The sequence below is a fragment of the Abrus precatorius genome, unplaced genomic scaffold, assembly GCF_003935025.1.
Source record: "Abrus precatorius isolate BTA unplaced genomic scaffold, Abrus_2018 Scaffold10, whole genome shotgun sequence".
In the NCBI taxonomy this organism is placed as follows: Eukaryota; Viridiplantae; Streptophyta; class Magnoliopsida; order Fabales; family Fabaceae; genus Abrus; species Abrus precatorius.
This window is the reverse complement of record NW_020874292.1, coordinates 28,760,356-28,775,166: the sequence shown is the minus strand read 5'-3', so window position 1 is coordinate 28,775,166 and position 14,811 is coordinate 28,760,356. Positions and strand designations below refer to the sequence as shown.

The following is a 14,811-nucleotide window of genomic DNA, read 5'->3' as shown; positions in this document are numbered from 1 at the left end:
AAAAAAATAATTACTCTTGGTTGAACTTGAACAGCATTTTTATAAGCTTGAACACTTTCCCCCCCCCCCCCCCCCCCGAACCTATTAGTACCCGTTGCTAGCAACAACATGACAAATAGAAAGGCTTTAAAAAATAAAATAAAAATAGTAACATCAAATTTTTAAAGTAATATTTTTAAAAATATATTTATTGTATTAAAATTTTTAAAATATATTAAGTATTTCTAATAAAATTTATATCTTTAAATATTTTAAACTATTTTTACCACTCAAAATAATTTTATATATTAAAATTCAGTCATTGCTTATAATTTTTTTAATTATCTTAATCACAAATATTTTTATTTATTTTATATTATGTAGTTTTTATATTAAATATTTGATTTTTTAATTCAATATTATTTAATATCAATATTCATCTTTAATAAAAATATAAAATGCTTATTATTTTAATCTATAAATTTAAAAATAATGATGATATGTATTTTTTTAATTATTTTAATCTAACAAAAATTCATTTGTATAAATTAATCTGGCTTCATAAAAAAACTGATAAATAATAATAATATTAAAATAATCGAAGACGCAGAGAGAAAAGGAGTGGGGGGAGAGCAAGAAGGGGTTTTCGCTTTTTGGTTGCGAAGCGAGGAGAGAGAGAGAGAGAGAGAGAGAGAGAGAGAGAGAGAGGTTTGTACTTTCTCCTTGTTGGCGCGGCGGAACCCTAGTGAGCCCGGTGGGGGCGTGACAGTGAAAGTAACACAGACAAAGGATGAGTGGTAAGGGCGGTGGAGGCCACAACAATGGCGGCGCCAAAGCCGCATCGGCGACGATTCCGCCGTCGTCGAGAAAGATGGTGCAGAGCTTGAAGGAGATTGTGTCCAATTTCCCCGACAACGAGATCTACGCCATGCTCAAAGACTGTAACATGGACCCCAACGAAGCTGTTAGTCGCCTCCTCTCCCAAGGTTCTCTTTCTCTCTCTTTCCCTCCCTCTCTTCTGCTTTAGGGTTTTTCCTTTCTTTCAGTTTGAGCGGAAGCATTGGACACCTTTGTTCAACGGTGTTTGTTGCCTTGCTTGCTCTGGCTTAACGCAGAATAGATAAAAACTAGTGAAGCGAACATAATTAACGTGGTGTTGTTATTGATTGATGCGCTACTTGGTTTCCTCGCTATTAGAGGTGTTATCAGACATTCGTATCGCAGTTGGAACTTGGATATTCGGAGTTATTTCTAATCTTAGGTTTGTTAATTGTGTAGATCCTTTTCATGAGGTGAAGAGCAAGCGAGAAAAGAAAAAAGAGGTGCACAATTTTTTTTATGCAGAATTGATTTTATGTTTGATAATCAATTCTGTTTGTTGTTTTTGGAGTGTATTCTGCTGCTATGTTTGTTTTTGTTTTTTATGGTTATTGCTTATTTGAATGTGCACGGTGCATGTGTATGTGCCTAGGTTTGTAAGTTGACGGTAGGTGAATCTATATGCTGAGTTTGTATGTGGATATGAACAGTTGCTTTAACTTGATCATTTGTTTGTGCTAACTCTTCCTGGCCTTTATTTATTTTTTGATATTTGTTTTGAGTTCATCTATCCATTTTTAACCTGCAGTTTCGGTTATTGTTTCAGAGTAAGGACCCAACAGATTCCAGGCCTCGTGGGATAAATAGCACATCTAGTCGTGGTGGCAATAGGGCTGGCACAGATCGTCATGTTGGACGTGGTGGCGGCAACCAATTCAGCAGCAGTGGTATGTGGATAATGGGTGTTTCAGCTGATATTGTTTTTAGATCAAAATCACTCCGGAATTTGTAAAATTTATATTATCTGCCACTATTGTTGCTATTAATATCATTATGATTTCAATTTCTGCTATGTTTTTTGATGCAGATTCTGGTCTGCAGGCGAAACCTTTGTACAAAAAGGACAATGGAACACCTGCTTATGGTGGTTCTACATCTTCTGCATCCAGTGTGCTGGGAAATAATGTGTACAGGAGATTGCCATCCTACAGGTTTATTTACCTTAATATATATTAACCCAATAAAATTTACATGATTGGAGTGGGAAAAATGTATCAATATGGTTAAAGAGATTTTTATGGTTATGATACATTTGCAAATTTGGCCAAGCTATTTGATGAAAACCAAGCCTGTCTGCCTACAAGGGTTAATACAATAAGAAACGATCCTTCAATTTCATTCGAAGAGTTGGATAATCTATTTTCAGTATAGATTTTATATTTTGAGAAATGCAAGCAACACATTCTTTATTTGATTAGTCCATTTTTAAAAAAGGCAAAGTATTTGCCTTGTAAATTGATTACCTTTTAAAAATTACTTTAAATTGACCAATTACAAGCAGTGTGTTGAAGAGTGTTTAAAAGAGTGTGCTGCTAGCATTTCTGTTATATTTTTCTCAAACGGTGGATGGTTATGCGGCAGTTATTCTCTGGTTTGTTTTAAGGTTCTACATTGATCTCTCTGTGCTGAATAATATGTATAATGACTAATTTGGTTTGGGAATGATATTGATTGAAGATAGACTGTTAGTTTTTATGTTGATTGGGGTTTAGGGTTTATATGAAGTCCTAAATTATTTGGCTAGTACGTGGCCATTCTTCTTTTAGCTATCTTTAGTAGCATAAACTTTTATGTCTTTTTTTTATTGCAGTGGCAAGTGCTTCAACACTACTGTGTTATTGTTGTATGTGTGGCCAAGGTGGTGTTCCCACTTCCCATATCTCATTTATGTTCAAATTTGTTGCAGTGATTCTGTGGTTACTGAAAAACCATTTGCCTTAGGCATTGGTGATGGACTATCTTCATCATCACAACATACTGGATTGCAATCTGCATGGACGGGGAATGCAGGTCAAGTATCAATGGCTGACATTGTCAAGATGGGTAGGCCACAGGCCAAGGCATCTGTGTATAACTCCTCTATCCAGAGTGGTAATCATCAGAATGTCTTGGTGCCTCCAGCAGCTTTAGATCACAATTTGCATTCATTTCAAGGTCATAGTTCCAAGGTTGCAGAGACAAATACTAATTCAGGCCGTGTCATTAGCCACAATGTTTCACAGAATGATGAATGGCCTAGTATTGAGAACCAACATGATGCTAGAGTGTTTGCGGATGTTGATGCCCAAGCAAATTCTGAGTACTACATGAACTCATCAAGCTTTGCAGAGTCTGATTGGCAGCAGAAAACTCACATAGATGAACATGGAGAAGAAGATGGTTCTGTTGAAAGTGAAGATAATGTTGGATCTGCTTCTATATCTGCCAAAAGTGCATCAGAGGACACAGGAGGTATGTATGTTTTATATGGTATATAAGGACATAAATCCCTACCAACCTCATAGTCATCCTTTTGATAATAATGGCAATGGCAATGGCAACTAGGATGATTTACAATTTCTGTTCATAATTTTATCTTAGACACGTGCCTATGTACAGTCTAATTCTTAATTTCTTCATTTCAGCAGAAGATGATGTTTCATCAGTGGCTGCAAACTTAGAGCAGCTAAATATCGAGAGAGATGATAAGGGGACAGAAGCAGAGGAAGACAATCCTTCTGTAGTAATTCCAAATCACCTACAACTCCATACTCCGGAATGCTTAAATCTTAGCTTTGGAAGTTTTGGATCTGCAAACCCCCTTTTGAGATCTGGGCCATATACATCTAGTCAATTGAAAAGTAATTTGGAGGAGGATACAGCTGGTACAACAGATGTTTCAACAGTTGGAAACTCAGATGCTAGGTATGTTGCTTATATAAACCTTGTTCCAAACTGGCACTATTATGATTATTCGTTGTTTCCTTAAAGATACCTTTCTTGCAGAAATCCTGACTATTATGGGGATGAGCATCTTGTTAATACTACCTCAGATGGAAATTTAGTTCAAGGAACTGGTGTGAATGCTGGGACCTATGAACACACTTCCATTTCACAACAAGAGGCTTTAAAACCTGAACCCCCCGAAACTGTTCAGGAAAATCAATATCCGTTTCCTTCATCATCTCATGGGTTTACTTATGAAAATGACCAACAACCAGAGGTCACATTTCCTCATTCGCAGACCAGCTCACAGATGCAGAATCTGGCTCCCTTCTCCAGTGTAATGGTAATGCATGTTTTGTGGCTTGGAACTGTGATGAATTAGTTCAGAATGACTAATTGCCAGTTTGTCTTAGATTTTCATGACTGGTAATGTGAAAATCTTGTGTTCTTAAGCAATTTTTTGAAGGAGAAAAATTTTGTTCCTTCAGCGCAAGGCTTTGCTCCATTTAAACAAACAAAGCCTAATTAGATATCTTGTAGTATAAAAACTTGGGGATGTACAGTGCTGTGCATTTGTCCATCACGTACTTAGAGTAAATCAACTTTGTATTCTCTAAAACCTTTGGTTGGGAGTAGAATAGTGGGTTAACTACAAAACAAATAAATGAAATTTTTTAAACCATATTTATATTTTAAAATGTCTCTACTGTTAAACCAATAAATAGTGGCGGAGGAAAAGCAAGGATTTCTGTAAGTGAAACCATTATGAAGGGCAGAAGACAATGGTATATGTTACCCCATCTAGTGTGACAAGGCTTCTCCTGTTGTATTCAATGATGGAATTGGGAATATGGGCATAAAAGTCGGATCCTGGACATTTTAGTCTTATTGATGGAGCAACATACGAACTTCTATATTGTTTCTCTCGTGCTTTATTAAATGAAGTTGTTTGATAAATGAACCCCCTCGCTACTAGTATTGTTGATTAACCGCCCCCCCCCGACACACACACATAAAACTAAAGCAACTGATATTGCTTTAGTTTGTCTTCTGGCTTGCAATCCTGCTATTTACATCTAAATTTTTCTGTTGATACTTTAGCAGGCATATACAAATTCTTTGCCCAGTGCGCTGTTGGCTTCAACAGTTCAAACAGCAAGGGAGGATATCCCATACTCCCCCTTCCCTGCAACACAATCAATGCCTACAAAATATAGTAACATTGCTTCTTCAATTGGTGGTTCCACCATAAACATGTCAGAGGTGCACTTCTGCTTTTGCTTATTTAAGTTTCTCTATGTACAGGCTTTTGACAAATGTTAAACTTATTTATGAGTTGTTATGGTTTACAGGGTATTTTGAATTTTAGATTATTCTTAGCCTAATAAATGCATAGTGGAATTAAGAATTCTGGTTTATATTATATTGAAGTTTTGCTGTGGTATTCCAATAAATTCTATTAATTTAGGTGTATCAGTAATTTCACACAGGCAAGGGTATCATGTATTATAGCTAAAGTTTGGTATGACGTATATATATTACATACCAGCTGTAAACTTGACTACATTGTACACGAGCAAAAGTGGACTAGCATCTGATTAGTTAACTAATCTGAAAATGATTATGTTTGTGATATTGATTGACTGATTTAACATTTAAGAGAAATGTTTGTAGAGCTGGTCACGTGTGTGTTCTGGATTAATATTGTTTGTTGATGACAACATTTGCAGGGTTAAATGTTGCATCTATGTATTGAAATTTTTGTTATAGGATTGAGAGAGATATCGGAATTCAATTAATTGATGATTTCTCTTGTAATGCGCAGGCTCTAAGAGCTGGCAGCATTTCTACACCTCAAGCTAATGCACAAACCCTGCCTGGTGCAAGTGTTGCTACTGGACCTGCACTTCCTCAACATCTGGCTGTGCATCCCTACTCTCAACATACTCTTCCTCTGGGACATTTTGCTAATATGATTGGCTATCCATTCTTGCCTCAGAGCTATACCTATATGCCATCAGCTTTTCAGCAGACTTTTGCTGGAAATAGTACATATCACCAGTCTCTGGCAGCAGTGCTTCCACAGTATAAAAATAGTGTTTCTGTCAGCAGCTTGCCTCAGTCTGCTGCTATTCCATCTGGATATGGGTTTGGCAATTCTACAAGCATTCCTGGAGGAAATTTTTCTTTAAATCCACCTGCTGCTCCTACTGGGACAACCATTGGATATGATGATGTTTTAAACTCCCAGTTTAAGGACAACAATCATATGATTTCACTGCAGCAGGTACAAAGATCTTGATTTAAAATTATTTACATTTAACTGGTTTTACTTTTCCCATTGCAATTATTCTAAAGCATTGTCAGTTTGGAACCATCATGATGATTCTTTTTTAGGCTGAAATGACCTGTTAAACTTTCTTTGTTAAAAACTATGTTCGTTTTACTGGCTAAGTAAAAAAAAATGTTCCATTTTGTTGTGATTATGGGGGTAGAGAGGAAAGAATAGAACACATAATGCTATTTTATCCTATTTATATGCAAGGCTGAAATGGATCTATTTTGTGTTTTCTGCCAGAACGAGAGTTCTCCCATGTGGGTTCAGGGGCCTGGCTCTCGAACAATGTCTGCAGTTCCTCCCAGCACCTATTACAGCGTGCAGGGACAGAATCAACAACCAGGTGGATTTCGGCAAAGGCAGCAGCAACCTTCACAGCATTTTGGAGCCCATGGTTATCCTAATTTCTACCAATCTCAGACTGGCATTTCTCTGGAACATCAGCAACAAAATCCCCGGGAAGCTTCTCTGGGTGGTTCGCAAAGCCAACCATCTAAGCAGTCCCAACAAATATGGCAAAACAGTTACTAATCCTAGGCACCTCCCGGTTTTTCAGGGTCTTTATGTGAGTTTGAAAGTGGTTAATCAGAGGCATTTACGGTCTAGTAACTTAATGTATCATTATTTGGTCTTTTAGAGACTATGAGCCCATTACCACGAGGTTGTATTCTACATAATTGTGTTCGTCATGTTTAACGTAGGTACTAAAGTGTGCTAATTTGCTTTACTCGGTTACTTTTTGGCTTAATATTCTCATCTGGTTATAGTGCAAAATCTCCTTTGGATAATATTCTCACCTGTTAACTGATTACGCGCACTTGTTATGTGATGTATACATTCCACTTAAGTTCTGATGAGTTGATAGCCTATACGACAATTTTTGTCTTTTATTAAATTAAATATTTAGTCTGAAAATACTTATTGTCAAGCTATAAAAGACAAATTATGAATTGTTATTGCTCTCATTATTGACTTTTTTTTTAATATTTTACAGAATATATTGCACCGATATTTTTAAAATAAGACTGATTATTAAACTGAAAAAGTTCACGAATAACTTATTTTGCTGTGTTTAACTTAAAGATAAACTAATGATAACTAAATGTATATATATTATATTTTTCAATATATTACATGATAAATTAACATAAGATCATAAGACATCAGGTTTTCTAAAATTTTAAATTAACAGGAGAATCATGTTATGTGTATTGAATACCAAAATTAAAAATACTAGGGGAATTTATAAATTAATTAGATATTTTTCTGTCCTATTAATGACAACGTTAAAGCAAAATATTTGATTAAAAAATAAATAAAAAGAAAGAATTAGCAGATATTATCTTAAAATAATTTACATATAGTATATAGATATATTTAAACAATTTTTTGTTACAAAACCATAGTATTGTGATTGGGACAGTGGTAAAATATTATTGGTTTGGTTTTAGCAGACTCTTGACGAATCATAACCCTTGAATTCGTGGATTTACATGCTACCGTGAAATAAACATCGAGTTTCTGACAATCCTTCAAGGTCTTACTTATTTATAGTGTTCTCAAACAAAATAAAAAATTTCAATTAAAAAGTAAAACAAAATATATTTAAAAATTTAACCTAAATTTTCATCTTTTCATAAAATGCATTATTTTAAACTTGAAGATGTTCTTTCCTTGGATTGCACTCTTTTGGCGTACCAAAAATATGATAGTATTCAACTTGACATCCGAGACTTCCTGAAGAAGACACTTTGACTCTTTGAGAGTGTAAATTCTGAGTTGATTTTCTATGAAATATCGTAGTTAACATCTATGAACAATGGGAACTCTACTCCCCACAACGAACACCTCAGCCATATACGGTGAGAATAAAATTATTTCAAGAATAATTATTTTATTTAATAGTTCTTTATAAATATTAAATTTATTTAAGTCATATTAGATCCTACTTTATTCAAATCATATTAAATAAATTTATTCAAAGAGAATAAAACATTTTTAATGTTTATTTATTTTTTATAAAGAGAATATTAAGTTACAGAACTGTGTGGTGCATGAGTGAAATGTTATTTGGAGTGGGAACAAACAAGGCGAGGCGTAGTGTGTTTTGGAGCACGTCGTTGTTTGCGAGTAGTGTCGCTGCGCGCGCGCACTGCGTGTTTTCTCTTTTAGTAATATTCGTTTGGGGATAAATGAATAAAGCATTTCTCATTCTCAATTCTCAATTCTCCACTTTCCTGTGGTACTTTCCTTTACTTTCTCAAAATTTCCCAGTTATTATTATTTACAAATTCCTTTCTTATTATTATATGTATTTTCTTGTTCCAGTGGTTACGAGTTATTATTCCTTGTTGAATTATCAGTTTTAAGTTGCATTTTCCTCCAGTGCTTGTGTTATTTTGCTAAGCATGATTTCTGAATGTAAACCTTAAGTTGATTACATTTGCAGAAATTTATTCCTTCAGAACCATAAATAATTTAACTGATACTGTGCGGCTTTATATGCTGCTGGAATCTAACTTAAGAAAGCATCTGATCCCTGATATGGGAATCTTTACTTTTATGCTTATTGTTTTGCTCTTAACCCCGTTTGAAAATTCTAAATTAATCAACCTTCTTTGTTTTGTTTTGTAGTTTTAGAAAGAAAATATATTGCATGATAGATGGATTGTTTTGATGCATGTTGATGGTTGATTGGTTAGATTTAGACCATTGCTGGAAGATTTTCTTGCATAATCTTCTACTTTAATCAACTACCATGGAATCATAGATGACTGGTTCTGTTTAAATTATTTTCATTCATCTTATTTCGATAAGAATATCTGTAGTGCTATCCTATATAGAAAACTAACACCTTTTCCCTTCAAATTGTAGCACTGATTTGTAATAAATCAGGGAAGCTTGATGTTGATTGTCAAATCCAGGCTTGAAATCAGAAGATGTTTTTCAAATTCCATACCGGTGTAACTTTGCACATAAGAGTGGCTTTTCCTGTCAAGATCTAACTTAACAGCTCTATGTTTGCTTCTTGAAGAGCAGAAAATGAGTGATATGGAAGATGAATCACATTCCTTGGGAATAAAGAAGAAACCAGATAGCCATAAAAGTTTTCATGGTAGAGATCCCAATCCTGGAAATGACCTTTGGAAAGATGGACTTATTTGTGCTTTTGAATATGTTCGAGGACAAAAAAAATCGGTTAAATCAAGGTCCTCTTCATATATCACAGACAGACTAGACGCTAATGGCCCACGTTCTAGGACGCATGTCTCTTCAGATGGTTTAATGGAGGCTTCTTCCATTGGACTAGATAAAAACAAGCACTCAGATCCTTCATCTGTAAATGTCTTAAGGGATAGTGCATTTGGTGCCTCTGATGATGACAGAGAGAGTCAGGTCCTTCAGGTTGGCCAATCTAAAAAGTATGAGGGTAGTCATTGGTTACCAATTGGATGGACAAGAATTTCAGAACTTGTCCAAGCAGTTCAGGTTGATGCTGTCTGGTCTTCTCATCAATTTGAATTTGAGACTTCTGAAGATGATTTTACTGTAGCAGATTTGGCAGCTCCCTATTGGGAGCGTCCAGCTGGGCCTATATGGTGGTGCCATGTTTCTGCAGGTCACCCCACCGTTGAGGCTTGGCTCAGCAATGCTCAATGGTTACATCCTGCCGTTAGTTTAGCTTTGAGAGATGAAAGTAGACTTATAAGTGAGCGGATGAAACACCTTCTCTATGAGGTACACTGCATTTTCAACATCGGTAATTGCTAGTCTTAAGTCAACAAATACAATCATTTGGCAAGCTACATTTGGATCTCAGTTTGCTAAAATTCATGTAACCACATCTAGCATACGTATGAGCCTGTGTGTATACAATTAAGATTTTAAATATATTTTTCAATTGTATTTTGCTTTTGTTGATGGCATAGATGCTCGAAGGCTTGTGGTTTCTTTGTCATGGATTCACTTAGATATGAGATAAGAAAGTGATCTGTTGGATTTTGTCTTCTCTTCCTTAGATTTCTGGTCTAAGTAGGAAAATTGATGTTGATATGGAATTCAATAAATTAGGATAAAACAGTTAGAAATTTGGATTTCTTCTTGACGGGTTTTAGTATAAATTTTGGCAAGAAACTTCTAAGGACCTGTTATGGTGAATTTTTGAGGAGTTTGTGAAGAAAATTAGATCTGGGTAGATTTTGTAATTCAAGAAAACAAAAAAGGTAAATGAGAAGAATTAAAACATTCCTGAGACATCACACCTAGGGCTTGATTGTGTCAGTGTCACAATCAGTAGATAGCAACTTACTAAAATATCATAAAACTAATGGTTTGTCTGAAAGAAAGCATTACAGCTATTGAAGCAGACCTTCAATGACTTGTACTGCCCCCCAGAAACAACCTCCAATGACTTACCCCACAACGAATTTTCCTTGGAACCAGTCTAAATTACTGATTAGACTTTTCTCTTATTTGTAGGTCCCAGTCAGGGTTGCAGGTGGGCTGTTATTTGAGCTTTTGGGACAATCGGCAGGTGATCCTCTTGTTGAAGAAGATGACATTCCAGTTGTACTTAGGTCTTGGCAAGCACAAAACTTCCTTGTAACTGTAATGCATCTAAAAGGATCTGTGTCAAGGATAAATGTTCTGGGTATAACAGAAGTTCAGGTTGTTCTTGCTCTCTGGTCTCTAGTTCACATTAATATTCTTTTAGAAAGATGTAATTCATTCAGTGCTCTGCCATGTTTAGGAGCTTCTTTCTGCTGGAGGGTATAATGTGCCAAGAACAGTACATGAAGTTATAGCACAGCTTGCTTGCCGTCTCTCACGGTGGGATGATAGGTAATAAAAACATTTTTTTCTTTTTTATATTTGATGCAGGTAATAATTAATTTTCTCATATATGAAAAATACATGTCTGTGTCTCATGTCTCACTATGTGTTTCTATTCTTCAGTTTAAACTTGTCAATATTAAATAAGTTTTTCTGTAGTTATTTTACGGGAGACTAAACTGACCTTTGCTCTTTATGATCTAGCAAATATTTTTTTTACTATATATCATACCTGAGGAAACTTATATATAACTGATTTCATTCGTGAGGAAAAAAAAGTGGTCCATACTTGGCATCATATTAGATAAGTGGCTTGCAAAGATCGACAATATACCTTGTGCTTACATTGATCTTCCTGTGCACTTTTTTTTCCAACTGCATTTTATGTAAACTTCAAGTGATGTACTTTGGTTTAACATTTTTATTTAGTTTTTCAGGTTATTCCGTAAATCGATATTTGGGGCAGCAGATGAGATTGAATTGAAGTTTATGAACAGGTTCTTACATGTGCAATGTGTGTGAATTCAAGTCATTCCAGTTCTATAAATTTCCTTGCTCTAAGTTAACAGTTTTCCCTTCGACTAGGAGAAACCATGAAGATTTGAATCTTTTTATTATAATTTTAAATCAAGAAATCAGAAAGTTATCAACACAGGTATGTTCATTCTTGCTAAGCTCCGAGGATATACATTTAGACAACTTGATGATTTTATGAATTCGATAGAAATGCATTTTTATGTAATTGTATCCACTCAGTAATAGGGGATGAACTGAGGGTTTAGATTTTCAAATGGTTAGATGGTTACAGTTCACAGGTTGATCTTTCCATTGAAGGTTAAATAGTGCACTTAACCTATAAAATTATACATCATATTATAGAGCATACCGGAACTGTATGTCTAAACTATACAATACGGGTATATCTATATTATTGGGTATTAGTTACAGTGATAATTACAAGTTATCTCTGGAAATTACTCCTCCTTAGGTTGAGAAGTAATATACTTGACACGTATACATTATTGCCAAGGTAGTCCTAACAAGGTGAATACTAACAAATACCCTTAATATATTGGTTAAGAAATCAAAATTGAAAAGTTTTTATGGAAAAATATTACCAACACTCTCCCCATAACTAAAGTTTTTTGGGCACTTGTTGGTAAGACACTTCTAACAATTGTTTTGGAAGATTCAAATCATTAGGAAACAATTTAGCCAAATGTGAATTTAGTTTTGATGTTACATCTCTTGTAGAAAGTAAGAACATGAGAAAGGATTGAATTGAACAGGAGTTGCAGATCTGTTTGATCGTAGTTATAGCTAAACAGTAAACTAAATTTTAACTGCCACTGAGATGTGAGTTGGTGAAAACACTAATGACCTACATATAATTTTATTTTCACTGAAGGACATGATAATTGATCATGTGCAGCTGGTCTAAATTTATCAGGCTTCCGAGTGCTGGCCTGGCAATGAACTAAACAAGCTTGAGAGTAGTTTGACGCTCCTCTCATTAATTATCTAAATGAACATAGTTGATAAACCAATTAAGCTGAACTCTACCCAAATACTAGACTCTTTCAGTTCAAGATCTGTATGTCTGCTCTCTCTCTCTCTATATATATATATATATAGTTTTTCATATTTACAATAGTATATAGTTATTAGTTGAATTGAGCTATAAACCAGGTTAACGAACTTGATTTTGCTCATTTGGTTCATATTGTCTTATTTTGACATTTGATTCATGTAATTTGAGCTGAATAGCTGATAAACTGAATCATGGAGTTTGAGAACTTGATTTGAGCTGAACTTTTAAGCTAAAAAAAATTTATTCATATCAAATTTGAGTAGAGTTTTGTGTGGAACCATTTCTTATTAGTCAACCTGAACTGAACTCTTTCCAAGTCTGAGATAAGTGGCTCTTGCATCACAATCTTCATTCTGCTTATAGATGTACATTTGGAACTAGAATCCAGAAGCTTACCCGACTTGTCTCATTATTATAATTTCTGATTCATAAAGACTTTGTGGCCTTTCCTTCCCAAAAGCTGGATTCAAAAGTCAATGTGTTAAGGGCCGCTACTTGACAGCTTAAGCTTTTAAGTCTTTTAGTTGTCAATGATGTTAATGTAATTTAATTGCGGTTTGTGTTCTTCAGGCATGAAAAGATACATTTTAGCAATAAAGCCATTCTGTAACCTACTAATTGTGTAATTTTAATCTTTCACTTCTGAAAATAACTTTTGAAAAGCACAAGAAATACCAAAATGAGCCAAATTCTCTCTACCTTAGATTGATTTTATTTGTCTAATGACAATTCATGCTGGGCAAATCCATTACACAGAAAAGCTCCTTTCAACTTTTGGGTTCCATTGCAGGTTATCAGGGTGAAGTGGTCCCTCCATGCAAGAGACGAGATTATCTTTGAGCTTCTCCAACATTTGAAAGGAAATGGTGCAAAAATCTTGTTAGAGGGAATAAAAAAGAGCACAAGGGAAATGATTGAAGAGCAAGAAGCAGTCCGTGGCCGCTTGTTTACCATTCAAGATGTTATGCAGAGCACTGTTCGAGCTTGGTTGCAGGTATCGGTACATCAGAACTTTCATTTAGAATGTTTATTTTCTGATTGTAGCTAGAACAATTTCATATTGCTCACCTAGATTAACATGATAGTTGTCTTGCATTTCGTAAATATCTATCAGGATAGAAGCCTTCGGGTGACCCATAATTTAGCTGTATTTGGTGGTTGTGGCGTTGTCCTCACCATCATTACTGGGTTATTTGGGATCAATGTTGACGGAATACCTGGGGCACAAAATACACCATATGCATTCGGTGTCTTTACAGCAATCATCGTCTTTTTGGGACTAGTGCTAATTATAGTTGGCCTGGTTTACCTTGGGCTGAAAAATCCCATTGCTGAGGAACAGGTTGAAGTTAGGAAGCTTGAGCTGCAAGAATTGGTGAAGATGTTTCAGCATGAAGCAGAGACTCATGCCCAAGTCCGGAAACGGAATAACTTACCTCCTACTGCTGGTGATGCTTTCCATGGTGAAGAGGACTATGTTGTCATACAATAGAGATGTTTTAACTGTCCAAGTATGCTTTAACAATAATTACATTTGGTGGTAAAGGGGCCATGCATGTATGAAGTTAAAGCCTGAATTGAAAGGGCATTATTCTTATCCCTGAAGTCCGGGGAATTGGAAGGAAGCCGCAACCATGGGTAGATGGGATATTCGTGATGATAAGCTGATAGCTACTTCTGGACATTCGTTGGCCTCAATTTATAAGCCTCATGTATTTCAATTTTATTTGGCTTATTTACTAGCATTATCTCAGCTTAGTGTATATAAAATGTGATACTATTTCTAGTTTTTTTGTTTCTAAAAGCTTTCTATTTCTAGTACACTAAAATAGGATATGTAATTGTTTACCACCTTTATTCTTAAATAAAAATAAAATTATATTACAGAAAATAATATTTGCTAGTTGTTCAACTCAATCAAGTTTTATATAAATTTGCTTAAAATGTTTCAGCATAATGAGACACGAAATAGTACTTTTTAAGATACTTTTATAATGAGTAAATTTTTACTTTAATCTTGAAATATAAAATGTTCATATCAATTTTTTAAATTTTGAATCTAAATTTTTAGTCTTTAGATTTAAGGATCGTCAATTATAGTAGTTTTATCATTAAGAGGCATTAAAACTGAGTTAAGTAATACGTAACAATTTATTGTTAATATAAAATAACGTCGTTTTATAATATTTTAAAAATAGTTTATTTTTATTCTTGATTTTAACATTTTTAAGTAATAAAATTTTTGTCTTTTACGCTTTCTTTTATG

General features: G+C 34.7%; 2 protein-coding genes across 11 annotated transcripts; both read left to right on the top strand.

Moving 5' to 3' along the window:
* Positions 1-551: 551 nt before the first annotated feature.
* LOC113868382 lies at positions 552-7,083 on the top strand. 8 transcript variants are annotated; one of them, XM_027503954.1, is made up of 11 exons: positions 568-965; positions 1,258-1,301; positions 1,625-1,745; positions 1,886-2,009; positions 2,669-2,716; positions 2,800-3,309; positions 3,486-3,762; positions 3,844-4,126; positions 4,888-5,046; positions 5,609-6,070; positions 6,362-6,962. In XM_027503954.1, the coding sequence occupies exons 3-11, from the start codon at positions 1,707-1,709 to the stop codon at positions 6,650-6,652; spliced, it is 2,193 nt and encodes a 730-aa protein (XP_027359755.1). In that variant the 5' UTR covers positions 568-965; positions 1,258-1,301; positions 1,625-1,706; the 3' UTR covers positions 6,653-6,962. The 8 variants fall into 8 exon arrangements, with proteins under 8 accessions (XP_027359728.1, XP_027359755.1, XP_027359710.1 ...); XM_027503927.1 differs by lacking the exon at positions 2,669-2,716 and having other exon boundaries at positions 552-965; positions 2,765-3,309; positions 4,885-5,046; positions 6,362-7,083; XM_027503909.1 differs by lacking the exon at positions 2,669-2,716 and having other exon boundaries at positions 1,607-1,745; positions 2,765-3,309; positions 3,483-3,762.
* A 1,089-nt stretch (positions 7,084-8,172) lies between these two features.
* On the top strand, positions 8,173-14,430 carry LOC113852679 (zinc transport protein ZntB-like). Of its 3 annotated transcripts, none has more exons than XM_027483021.1 (8): positions 8,173-8,363; positions 8,996-9,859; positions 10,601-10,789; positions 10,872-10,963; positions 11,392-11,451; positions 11,540-11,609; positions 13,336-13,539; positions 13,660-14,424. In XM_027483021.1, exons 2-8 carry the CDS (start codon positions 9,164-9,166, stop codon positions 14,035-14,037), a joined length of 1,689 nt encoding a protein of 562 aa, XP_027338822.1. In that variant the 5' UTR covers positions 8,173-8,363; positions 8,996-9,163; the 3' UTR covers positions 14,038-14,424. The 3 variants fall into 3 exon arrangements, with proteins under 3 accessions (XP_027338822.1, XP_027338823.1, XP_027338821.1); XM_027483022.1 differs by lacking the exon at positions 8,173-8,363 and adding an exon at positions 8,732-8,898 and having other exon boundaries at positions 11,543-11,609; positions 13,888-14,430; XM_027483020.1 differs by lacking the exon at positions 8,173-8,363 and adding an exon at positions 8,822-8,898.
* Positions 14,431-14,811: the final 381 nt, after the last annotated feature.

Bases quoted from the DNA above. Each gene is read 5' to 3' on its own strand.
- LOC113868382 (XM_027503893.1), top strand. From the start codon at position 770: ATGAGTGGTAAGGGCGGTGGAGGCCACAACAATGGCGGCGCCAAAGCC. The intron at 2,010-2,668 runs GTTTATTTACCT...TTTTTATTGCAG, and splicing joins AGGAGATTGCCATCCTACAG to TGGCAAGTGCTTCAACACTA. The intron at 4,127-4,884 runs GTAATGCATGTT...TTGATACTTTAG, and splicing joins CTCCCTTCTCCAGTGTAATG to CAGGCATATACAAATTCTTT.
- LOC113852679 (XM_027483021.1), top strand. From the start codon at position 9,164: ATGAGTGATATGGAAGATGAATCACATTCCTTGGGAATAAAGAAGAAA. The intron at 10,964-11,391 runs GTAATAAAAACA...TTAGTTTTTCAG, and splicing joins CTCTCACGGTGGGATGATAG to GTTATTCCGTAAATCGATAT. The intron at 11,610-13,335 runs GTATGTTCATTC...GTTCCATTGCAG, and splicing joins TCAGAAAGTTATCAACACAG to GTTATCAGGGTGAAGTGGTC.